This window comes from Buceros rhinoceros, unplaced genomic scaffold, assembly GCF_000710305.1.
Source record: "Buceros rhinoceros silvestris isolate BGI_N320 unplaced genomic scaffold, ASM71030v1 scaffold29014, whole genome shotgun sequence".
In the NCBI taxonomy this organism is placed as follows: Eukaryota; Metazoa; Chordata; class Aves; order Bucerotiformes; family Bucerotidae; genus Buceros; species Buceros rhinoceros.
Window position 1 is genome coordinate 10,141 of NW_010408062.1, and position 12,011 is coordinate 22,151.

The 12,011-nt window shown below is 47.2% G+C and overlaps 1 protein-coding gene across 1 annotated transcript in view; it reads left to right on the plus strand.

Annotated features, from left to right (window-relative positions):
• Positions 1-11,946, plus strand: part of LOC104492230 (histone-lysine N-methyltransferase ASH1L-like) — a 15,327-nt gene extending 3,381 nt beyond the window's left edge. The window contains exons 2-3 of the mRNA XM_010134754.1: positions 5,082-9,831; positions 11,600-11,946. Of these exons, the coding sequence (XP_010133056.1) occupies positions 5,082-9,831; positions 11,600-11,946 (5,097 nt within the window). The remainder of the gene's footprint in view (positions 1-5,081; positions 9,832-11,599) is intronic.
• The last annotated feature ends 65 nt before the right edge of the window (positions 11,947-12,011 follow it).

The following is a 12,011-nucleotide window of genomic DNA, read 5'->3' on the forward strand; positions in this document are numbered from 1 at the left end:
GTGCCCAGGCCCGAAACCCCGAGCCGCAGGCGTCGGTGTCAGCGGTGCCGCTGATGGTCGGAGCACGGTGAGCAGCGCGTGGATTGCCGCTGCTCGCCCGGTGCGCGGGGCCGAGGACAGAGCAAAGCTGCGTTATGAGAGCTTCAGGGGAGAGGAGGGCAGAAGCGGGAGTGACAGCCTGCTGTAATTCTGAAACAGTCGCGGTAGAAGAGTGCAGCAAGTCGGAACGTGCCCCTTTGCTCCATCCCTCCCTGCTTTGTCAAGCTGCTGAGCGCAGCGTTCGGCAGTTCCTTCGACGGCCCTCGGTTGTGTGGGGAAGCTCTGCAGCAAAGTTTGCTAATGAAATCACAGCCACTGACTGACAGTTTTCAAGCAAAAAAGTTAACAAAGCTGAAGAAGTGTTTTGTTTTCTTTTCTTTTTGCTCAAGAATATTTTCTGCAGGGTGTGGGACTTAAGTTTTTGTCTTAGACTAATTACACAAAGTTGTTTTTTTCCTAGCAGTTAGCTAAAACTGGCTTTTGGAAAAGACTTAAAAGTCTTGCTGGTGAAAAATAAACAGCAAACACACCTCCGCCTATTATGGGGGGAACTTGTCTGGAATGTATTGATGCCACAACTACCCAAACCATTTCTGTGACTCTTCAGAATGCTGATTTGGATTATAGCCTGTGCACTGGCCAGAGCACGACAGCTAAAATAATAATGGGTAAATCCGTGTGTGTGTACGTGCATATAAAAATCTGTATTGCTTCACAGTAGCTCGCAAGAGAATTAACAAAGAAAATTTTCATCAAGAAGCTGTTTTCTTCCAGTGTTTCAGCTTTTGGAAGCTGAGACTATCTAGCATTTCCTAATTCGGCTCTAGTGTGAGAAGTGTGAATTTTACAGGAGACTTGATAGGAGGTGTCCCTGTTCTTGTGACAGATTATCTACTCTTCAGCTTTTTGCAGCTAAGTACCAACAATAATAACAGTAAATAATAATCTAGTAATAATATACCCTGAGATCATGGTATAGTGAAACAAATAATGCCTTTTTAGAAGTAAAGCCTTTTTTTTTGCTGTTGGTGCCTGTGGTGATTCTGGAATGATTATTAACAGGTTTCAATCAGTTTACATCAATATAACCTGGAAGTTTTATTCCTCAAATTAATGGTGCAAGTCTGGAAACTCTATGTCCATGCAGGAGATTTAAAATTTTAAATTCAGCTCAGTGCAAAATTAACAACAATGCCAATTTTATGAAAACTTACATGTTTTATGTGATTGTTTTGGGTGATTCTTTTGTTGAATAGAGTTTTAAGCCAGACAGTTCTAGCTAAAGATTGCACAGGAATAAATGTTTTTCTTTTTAAAGCACAAAATGGGTTTTAATGTCATGTAGGCTGGACCTTTTGAACAGCTTTCTGCCTGGATGAGTCCTACCCTCTGAAAGCCAGAGTAGCTTAGAATAGGTCTCGAACTCTGGCTGAAAATACGTGTAATCCCAGAAAGACTTTTAGACTTGGACGTGGCGTTGCCAGTTTGCATCGCAGAGGCGTCGGGAGAAGCTCAAAGCGTGTGTGTGTTTGCAGGCGTTGTAGGTGAGTCGGGTGGATGAAACACCTCGGAGGTGTTTGGGGTGGTTTTTTCTGTGAGTGGTTTGTTAGTTGTCCTGCATTAGAACCTGACTGCGCTTTCTCTTACACAACACCGGGCAGTTGTTCAAGTCAGGCAGTGCAGCAGGGCTGCGCTCCCTGGAACCGCCGGGGAGGACGGGGACGCTGACTGCACTGTGCCTGAGGCCAGCTCCCAGCACCAGCAGTGAAGCGGGAGCCTGGATACCCATGTGTAGACGCGGCCACGCCAGCCGCTGGAGCTTAGAGGGGCTGCACGCGCTGAAAACGCTCCGTAACCAGTTCCGGGCTTCAGGTCTCGCCTTCCCAGCTAAGGGAAGGATGGTCTGTTGAACAGAAGTTGTTTCAGGGAAGCGTGGCACCTCTCTTGGCTCCAGCGCAGTAGGGCAGATCGTGGCTGCTCCCTGCCTCCCAGCTGTAGGTTTTGTGAGTATGAAGGTGGCAAAGCTGGGAGGAAGTTCCTGAAATGTGATGCTCCAGCATAATTTACGTAAGATTGCAGCTGCCACAGGAAAGCTGGGCTAAGTGCCAGGCTGTTCTCCACAGAGCACAGTCTCTTTGACACCACAGCTCTAAAACCAGTAACAAGTAACTGATACGACTGGTGGGTTTTGTTCTGCTGCTGCAGCGGGATTGGAGACATCTGCCCCCAGCTGATGCTCGTGGCCACCCTCCCCCGAGAGGAGAACTTTGATCCGTGATGTATCCCCGTGCTTTCTGGAGACATTGGGGTTGGTGGGGCAGTGATGGTAACGGTGAGGGAAACGGAGCTGCTGGTACCTCTGGAATTGGAGGGTGGACCTAGTAAAGAGGTGGGCAGTGATCGAGGCTAGTCGGAAACATTTGGGGTGATCTGTTTTCACTAGCTTTTAGATAAAAACACTGGTAGGTGGTGTGTACCGCCGTTTATTCTGCGGCTGGCGCTGGTAGAGCGGTACTGTTGCTGGCTTAAGCTGCGAGATTTGCTTATTTCCTCAGTGAACAAATTCTTTTCTCCACTGTTGCGTTCTGTACGGAAAATGCCCTTGTTATTCCTGGAGCTCATGGTTGTGCACTACTTGTTTGAATTTTATCATCTGTTGCAATAGTCTCTTACTCCTGTATGATACTCCTTAGTGATGGCAATACCTCCCGCTCACTTCAACAGAAAATTTGAAATTTTTGATAATACCGAATTGCCAGAAGGAACTCTGACTCTCTGCTCTATACGGTGACGTTTTAATGTTTTTGCAGCATAGTTTAGCAGCTAGATTAATGCAGCCTTCTCTGGAGAAGGTTGGATGTTTTGATCGAGGCACCTTTATTAACTGTTGTTAAACTTTTTCCTTAAAAAACCCCACAGCACTACCCTCTCCAAAAAATGTTTCAGTTATTGATTATTAAGCGCCTTTATAGAAGAAAATGAAAATAATTTCCCATATAGATTTATTTTATTTTAAAATGCTGAAAAAATTACAATCCTTTTTGACTTCAATTTGTTTCTCGTGTTCTTTGAAGTCCTTCTCAGTGTGCTTGGAAAGTTCAGTCACTCTAGATGAGAAAGAAACTTTCCAGGGCAAATGTCTTCAGCTTTGAAAGAAACCTTGTTTGATGCTAAAGACATGTTTTCAAAATCCTGGCATCTTATTTAGATCAAAGCTCGTGTTTGGAAGGGTTTTCTTATTTATGTGTTTATTTATTTGTTTAATAATAAAACTTCCAAGCTCTTTGTTTGGAAACAGAGGTGGATAGGGAGAAGTGGGGGTTGACAGGAGGCATTCGATACCTGGACACGGCAGAGTACGGGAAGACAAGAAGCTCTCTAGGAGGGTAGCAGATTACACAGGAGCCGTGGAAGAAGCGGGGAGGAGGGTGTGTACGCAGGTGGCTCAACAAATGCAGGAACCAAGAGTTGAATTCCCTAGCCAATATCTAGGTGAATTTTTCGGATGTGTCCAAACCCACCAAACAAAGGTGAAAATTTTGCTCCAAAGGTCTCAAAATGTAAGACCGCAGGAGAGAGGGTGTAACTCGGTGAAGGCTGTCATTCAGGCGAGCAGAAAGACGGCTTCAGTGCCGTGCAGCTAACGTCTCTAGCGCTCATGGTCTGTCCCAGGTGTGTCCAGGAGCGTCGGCGCAGGCGGCTGGATTCCAGGTTTGCAGTCGTGTTGCGTGTCCTGCTCAGTGGTTTCCCCGTAGGAGCCAGGCCTGCAGGTCTTCCTGGGCAGAAGGAAGCGCACCTCTTGCTCCATCGCTGCGGGAAGGCCGCAGCTCCGGGTCTGGAGGGCCTGTCTGTGCGTCGCAGAGGCTCTGACACTCAGGCGGCACGTCGCCCAAGCAGCTACTTCCCAGCTCAGACTGGATCCCGCTTGCAGTCTGCTGGGGCAGACTTGAGTCACACTGCGGCAGCTCACTGGACAAATGCTTTGTTCGAAGTTTGCTGTTTATCCAATAATTTCAGAGGAATCTGGGCTGCATCTTTCTTCAGCGTAATTGGATATTGGCCAGCCCTAGTTAGGGTTTTGTAAAACGTGATGGATCTGATGCTGGCTGTGATGAAGTACAATAAGCACCATGCAACTGTCTTATTAATTTGTCTTGCAGAGGGCTGAATAAGCGTGGCACCGATACCTTTCGCTCTTTATTTAGTGCTTGAGACAGTAGATCCCAGAAGGTTTTCCAACAGTGTGTGTTTGTAATTCCTCGTAAGGGATCAGAGTCTTCCATTCCTGGCTCCGGTGTGGAGAGACTGTTTCCCATGCATTTCAGAGATGGGTTGTAAGGAATGTCCTTCCCAAATGGAAGATTAATTTATTGAGAAGTTCCTCATAGGATTTATAGAGGCAATAAGAATTGCAATGTTTTTTTTAACCTTCACAGAATAAATTTAAAATCTGGTTGGGTCAGAACTGAGAAGTTCCATTTGCTCCGTGTGTGTTGTTTGTGTGTCCCCGCCCCGTACACACAGCAGAACGATTTGACTTGGTTTAGTGCTGTCAGCAGTCGCTGTGGGGAGAGCGTTGCAGCAGTGGTGGAGGGGACCGCGGGACCAGACGGAGCTGCGCTGGTGGAGCTGTGTGTGGGCAGTTTACACGCTGCCTGCCCGTGTAGGGCATTGCTCAGCTGCTTGTCGGGAGCGTGTGAGGTCTTCAGGAGCTATCACACTCTGTGTAGCCCAGTACATTAGTGCTAATGGGTGTTTTTTAATAAACGTCAATGGTATTTTTGGAGAATTTTTGCAATTGAGGAATGAATTAAGTGGTTTCCATTTCAGGACTGGGAGTGAGTTTGGGTTTCCTAACGTCAGAAAAGCCTTAACGTGTCCACTGAGGTAGATTTGTTTAAAATTAAATCGGATTATGAAGCATGTGTTTATATATTTACCCTGTTATCAAAAGCAGCTGTGAATCATCTCAACATTCTGTGTTACTTCAGAGTCTTTTGCTTCTGTTCCTAAAGATTTTAATTTTTTTTATTAACTTCTAGGAGCCCTCAAAGTCGTACAAGAAAGCTGGAGAAGTTGCAGCAGTTGAATTACATGTGGAAGAAGGTATACAAGTAGAAACAAATCCTTTAACTAAGAAAGTTTCCCCATTGCACTCTGAAATGACAGATTATATAAAGTCATCTCCTGCGACTCTTATCAGTAGCCATAATTCTGACTTAAAGGATAGAACACAAATTAATGGAGCAACAACTGTAACTGAAAAATTGGCTCAACTTATTGCAACTTGTCCGCCTTCAAAGTCTTCCAAAACCAAGCAGAAGAAGCCTGGAAATGGAACTGCATCTGGTTTGGTTAAAGACTTGGGGAAGAAGTTACCAGGAACCGTTACTGCAAGTGGGTTAGTTAATAAAGATTTGGTAAAGAAATTGCCAGGATCTGGTATTGCCGTTGGATTGGTTAACAAGGACTCAGGGAAGAAGCCATTAGGGGTTGGTAGTGCCACCGTATTGGTTAACAAAGACTCTGGGAAGAAGCCACAGGGGATTGGCCCATTGATTGGATTGGTTAACAAGGACTCTGGAAAGAGGCCACCAGGGATCAGCACTCCGACTGGGTTAGTTAACAAGGACTCTGGAAAGAAACAGCCAGTGGCCAGCTCGGCAGTTGGATTAATCAGCAAAGATGTTGGGAGGAAACTTGCGGGTATCAGCACTCCAGCCGGGCTGACAACTAAGGAGTCTGTCAAGAAACCAGTAGGGATTGGCACTCCAGGCGGACTGATTAACAAGGATGCTGGGAAGAAGTTGTTGGGAATAAATACTCCTACAGGACTGGTTAACAAGGATTCTGGAAGAAAGATGCCAGGGACTGGCAATGCAACAGTTCTGACTAACAAAGACTCTGGAAGGAAGACACCAGGGATTGGCAGCCCAGTGGGACCAGTTAACAAGGACTCTGGGAGGAAGATGCCAGGAATTAGCAGTCCAGTGGGGTTGGTTAGCAAGGACTCTGGAAAGAAGCCATCAGGAGTCAGCAGTCCGGTTGGTTTGGTTAACAAGGACTCCGGATCCCTGAAAGCAGACTCTCTTACACCTGCCTCAGAGCCCTTTAAACTTCCCTGCAGTTCAAACCTCAGCAGCCTTGAAAGCCATGAGACTACCGATCTACTGAAGGAAAATACTACTAGCAAAACATTTGAGAAGCATATTATGAGACAGAATAAAGAAAGTATCTTGGAAAAATTTGCAATTCGGAAAGAAATTGCCGATGTAGGCAAAGAGGTGTTTAATGAAGGAATCCGAGTTCCACAGGATGCTTACTCAACCGGTGAAAAAGGAATTTATGAAACATCGAAGCATGAAAAACAGCCTCCAGTATATTGCACTTCACCAGACTTCAGAACAGGAGGTGCTTCCGATGTATCGACGGCAAAGTCCCCCTTCAGTGCAGTAGGAGAGGGGAATCTCCCATCGCCTTCACCCACAGTGTCTGTCACCACCTTGAACAGGAGCCTCTCAACAGCATCTTCACAGTTAGCATCTAACTCGCTGCATTTAAGTTCCACAGCAGATCTCTTAGAAGGTATTTCAGATCAGATTGGCAAAACTCAGTTTTCTTCCGACAGTACACTTCTGAATATAAACAGAACATTGACCCATCCTCTGAGCACCGATTTTAAAGGTGCCGATAAAGATTTAAATGATTCAAAAGCTACTTATGTAGAAACTTCAAGAACTAGTCCTTCTGCAGGGAAAAAGCCCATTTTGGCAGCAGAAACAAGCATTCATGCTACTGTCACCCCGTCAGTAGTTAGTTTTACGAGCTTGTTTAGCAGCAAGCAGTTCCTAAAGATCGGTGCGATAGCTGCATCGGATAAACCCTGCCAAGGAGCAAAAAATATGAGCACTACTCAGCAATCAAAACCTTTAAAGAAAAGAAAAGGAAGGAAGCCTCGATGGACTAAAGTGGTGTCAAGAAGCACATGTCGACCTCCAAAGGGTCTAGAACTAGAGAGATCAGAGCTTTTTAAAAACATTTCATACAGTGCACTATCAAGCGGTAATTTGGAGCAGGCCAAATTCTTGAAAAACATGGGATCGTCTTCATTTGTGGAGCATGAGTTTGTCAAGCATCAGTTGCCGAAACTGAGTGAAGCTAATGGACAATCTCTTGCATTGTTAGCTGAGACTGACAAGCAAACTCAAAAGTTCTACAGTGATCACAAACAACCCTCTAGTTTGTGTATGTCAGATGATTTCTTACCTGACATGTATAAACCCAAAAGAGGAAGACCTAAATCCAAGGAGATGCCAGAGCTCGAAGGTCCCCCTAAAAGAACTCTAAAGATCCCAGCATCAAAAGTCTTTTCAGTGCAGTCAAAAGAAGAGCAAGAACCTCCAATTTTGCAGCCTGAAGTAGAAATTCCCTCCCTAAAACAGAGCTTATCAGGACAACCTTTTCCTAAAAAGAGAGGAAGACCTAAAAGACAGATCAGGTCATCGATTAAAATGAAGCCACCTATTCTTTCTGTGGCACCTTTTGTCGGAACAGATAACTCGAGCACCATCGGGTCGGAAAGCGATCAGCACCGCAGTGGGGATTTTTTCGAGAGAAAGGATCAGCTCCGAGGGCCAGAAGAAGTCCAGAAATCTAATATTTGTAGCATGACTGATCTGGAAGTAGACTCAGACAGAAAAGTTGCCAAGAGAAATAACGGACAGTTAATGAAAACAATTATTCGAAAAATAAATAAAATGAAAACTCTGAAGCGAAAGAAACTTTTGAATCAGATTCTGTCTAGTACAGTGGAACCAAATAACAAAGGGAAAGTGCAATCTAAACTCCACAATACGGTGTCAACTCTTGCTGCTACCTTTGGTTCAAAGTTAGGCCAGCAAATAAATGTCAGCAAGAAAGGAACCATTTATATAGGAAAAAGGAGAGGCAGGAAACCTAAGGCGGTTCTGAACGGTATTTTAACTAGCAGTGCTGCCAGTTTGACGGTTCTGGAGAAGTCTGCTCCGCCCGCTCCTGGCTCGTCACTGGGACAAGTACTTCCCCATTTGCTGCCTTCAGCAGCGAATACCTCTGAGATCCTTCCATCTCCAGTTTGCTCTCAGTCCTCTGCAGTGAGCGGGGGTCAGAGCCCCGTCAGCAGCGACGCAGGATTTATCGAGCCCAGCTCGGTGCCGTATTTACACATACACTCCAGACAAGGAAGTGTTGTTCAGACACTGGCGATGAAAAAGGCTGCTAAGGGAAGGAGGAGATTATCTCCACCTACGTTGTTGCCAAACTCTCCTTCTCACTTGAGCGAGCTGACGTCGCTGAAAGAAGCCACTCCTTCCCCAGTGAGCGAGTCTCACAGCGACGAGACGATCCCCAGCGACAGTGGGATAGGAACTGACAACAACAGCACTTCAGACCGAGCGGAGAAGTTCTGCGGGCAAAAGAAGAAGCGGCATTCGTTTGATCACGTCTCCCTGATCCCCCCCGAAACGTCCACCGTTCTAAGTAATCTGAAAGAAAAGCATAAACACAAATGTAAGCGCCGCAGCCACGACTACCTGAGTTACGACAAAATGAAGAGACAGAAGCGAAAAAGGAAAAAGAAGTATCCTCAGCTTCGAGGTAGGCAGGACCCAGATTTCCTGGCCGAATTAGAAGAATTAATAAGTCGATTAAGTGAAATTAGAATAACCCACAGAAGTCACCATTTTATACCCCGAGATTTACTGCCTACCATTTTTAGGATAAACTTCAACAGTTTCTATAGCCATCCCACCTTCCCTTTAGATCCTTTGCACTACATTAGAAAACCCGATTTAAAGAAGAAGAGAGGCAGGCCTCCGAAGATGCGGGAGGCCATGGCGGAAATGCCTTTCATGCATAGTCTCAGCTTTCCCCTCTCCAGTACCGGGTTCTACCCCTCTTACGGCATGCCTTACTCGCCCTCTCCCCTCGCAGCTGCTCCCATAGGCTTGGGTTACTACGGAAGGTACCCTCCGACTCTTTATCCTCCTCCACCTTCTCCTTCTTTTACTACCCCCCTGCCACCACCTTCCTACATGCATACAGGCCACTTGCTTCTCAATCCCACCAAATACCACAAGAAGAAGCATAAACTTCTGCGCCAGGAGGCTTTCCTCACGACAAGCAGGACTCCGCTCTTGTCAATGAGCACGTACCCCAGTGTTCCACCGGAAATGGCTTACGGCTGGATGCTCGAACATAAGCACAGGCATCGCCATAAACACCGAGAACATCGTTCTTCCGAGCAGCCGCAGGTTTCCATGGACACTATAACTGCTAATAGCTCTTCGAGGACAGTTCTGGAGTCCTTGAAGCGCTACAGATTCGGGAAGGAGGCTGTTGGTGAGAGGTACAAGCATAAAGAGAAACACAGATGTCACATGTCTTGTCCACACGTGTCACCTTCAAAGGGTTTGCTGAGCAGAGACGAGCAGTGGGTCAGGAGAGAGCCTTCGGAGGCGAATTCGTTAGCGCTGGGATTGCAGACGCCGCTGCAGATTGACTGTTCCGAAAATTCCCCAGGTCTGTCCCTGGGCGGGTTTACTCCGAGCTCGGAGCCAGCCAGCAGCGATGAACACACAAACCTTTTCACAAGTGCAATAGGCAGCTGCAGAGTCACAAACTCTACCAGCACCAACGGACGTAAAAAGTTAACTGACAGCCCTGGACTCTTCAGTGCACAGGACACCTCGCTAAACCGACCTCTCCGAAAGGACGCGCTGCCTTCTGTTGAGAAGGCGCTGCAGCCCCCGTCAGGTAAGGGAGCTCTGCCCGTGCGTGCTGTCCTGCCAGTCCCGCGTTCCGTGTTGTTCCAGACGTCGCTGGGAAGGGAGCTGTGTTCCGCTGCGGTGCCGCTCTCGTGTTCGCTCCTGAGCGCCTCCGCTCCCTTGCAGCACGGTTCTGTGCCGCACTTGGTGCGGGCTGACGGAGCCAGCCGGAGCTGCCCGCGGCGCTGCGTGAGTATCTCTGCCCCCAGGTTCTTCTCACTCTGTTACAACAGCACGGGAGGCTGTGCTGAGGATGCTTTCTCATGGAAAGGTCTTTTCCTTTTCCTCACAGTTTTAACTCTCTGGAGAAATTATTCTCTTGATTTTTGATACCTTAAAAGCCGTGTTTCTGTTTGATGGGTTGACTTGGTTTAGACTCAGTTTTGGTACTGCTCTTGTAAATAACATTTCTGTTTAAGAAAACGTCTCCTTTTTCTTTTGCAACTCCGTTTTAATTATTTTGACAATCTCTTCTGCAGTAGAGCAGACTCGAGGCCTCTAGCCGTCCTTCCAAACAGTTGCTAAATGGTGCTGGGAATGCCTAGGACCAAAGCTTGTAACAAGTGCTTATGTGACGGTGGGGAAACCCGGCTTACCTAGCCTGGAGCAAAGGCTTCAGGATGGGCTGAGTCTGTAGACACAGAAAACGGCGATGGCGCTGTCGGAGGGTTGCTGTTTGAAGAAAAGACCTCCACTCTGAAACGGTGAACTCTGTCATCTGCATAATATTATGAAAAAAAAGTCTAATGTGACATTTAGGACTAGAAGACACTGTATTATACATCCCTGGCTTAAGCGTCCTGTCGCGCTGTGCGTTATTAGTGCAGAGGTCCGTGGGAATAATTCATGTTCTGCCTTAATTACCATGGACACGTTGGTGAGGCCACGTAAAAAAGATAACTTGTGAAAGACAACAGTGTGGGTTGTGCTCTTACTTCCTTCCTTCTGACCTGGGAGGGAAGTTTGATGGCTTCTCCTCCCTCCCTCCCTGCACTACTTGCCTACGCTTTCCCTGGAAATTGAAATCATTTGTGCAAAACCCCTCGTGACCGACACTCGCAGACCAAGAGCCGAGCGAGCAGCCAGCCACCAGTAGTGAGCGACACCTCTTGTGTTCCTCACTCTCATCTTCCTCCTCTTGTGATACTCCTGTTCTTGGCTTCCTGCCACCTTCCTTCTCTGACCACGCATGTGTGGAAAGGTTTTTTATCTTTGTTTTAATTTGGCGTTTGGGGGGGTTATGTTCTGCTGCTTTATTTTAAGGGCAGTTGGAAGTGGCTGGATTCTTTCACAAGTCCGTATGACTTTGTACTATTTCACATCACTAAAACTCCTCGGGATGGGGCCAAGTCAGGAGAAAGCCATTAAGCTGTGAGGTTTTCTTTCCACCACAGCTTCTCCTGCAGCAGTGGAAAGAAAAATGCAAAGTACAAGGTCACCAAAAGAGTTAAAGTTGGCCCCAAGGAGTGAAGAATGGGCTGTGGTGGCTCCTGGAGTTCTGGAAATTTCCTGCGGATTTCCATTATAGTTAACGTTCCAGCTTGGATTTTGATGAGGAACAATGTAATCAGGGGAAAAAGCAGCAATGTTTTCAGCAGAATCCTGCTGGTGAAGGCTCTGAATCGCTCTCCCTCTGAGGGAGTTTGCCTGGTTCTCCCGGTGCCATCCATCGCTTTCAGGGAGGGTATTTCCCGCGGTGGAAAGCAGCTGGTGTTCTGGTGAGGCTGGCTGTCAGCTCGCATTCATCTCGGTCACAGGGAGCTCCTGGCGCCCCATCGGGTGCGTGCACTATGTCAGAGAGCTGAAAACTGCAGCGAGTGAAAAGCGCCAGTCAAGTAAAAAGGCTGTTCTGGCCTTCCGGACGATCAGCGGCGAGTTGCGTGTCCTGCTTTGTCGTGTTCTGTTTTTAACTGTAGTGCTGGACTGTCATTCTGAAACTGTGACCATGAAAGACGTAGACGGTTTTGTGCACCTCAGAAACGGAGAAAAAAACGGTGGTGCATCCAGGATTGTTCATTCCTTAGAGCAGGTGCGTGGTGGAGAGGCGCTGGCGCAGGCTCCCCAGAAGGAGCGGTCAGAGGTAGCCGAGGAGAATGCGGTCTGAGCTGGGGCGGTGCGGTCCGCAGGGGATGTTCGGGACCGTTGGTTTCAGCGTGCCCCGAGGGCCGG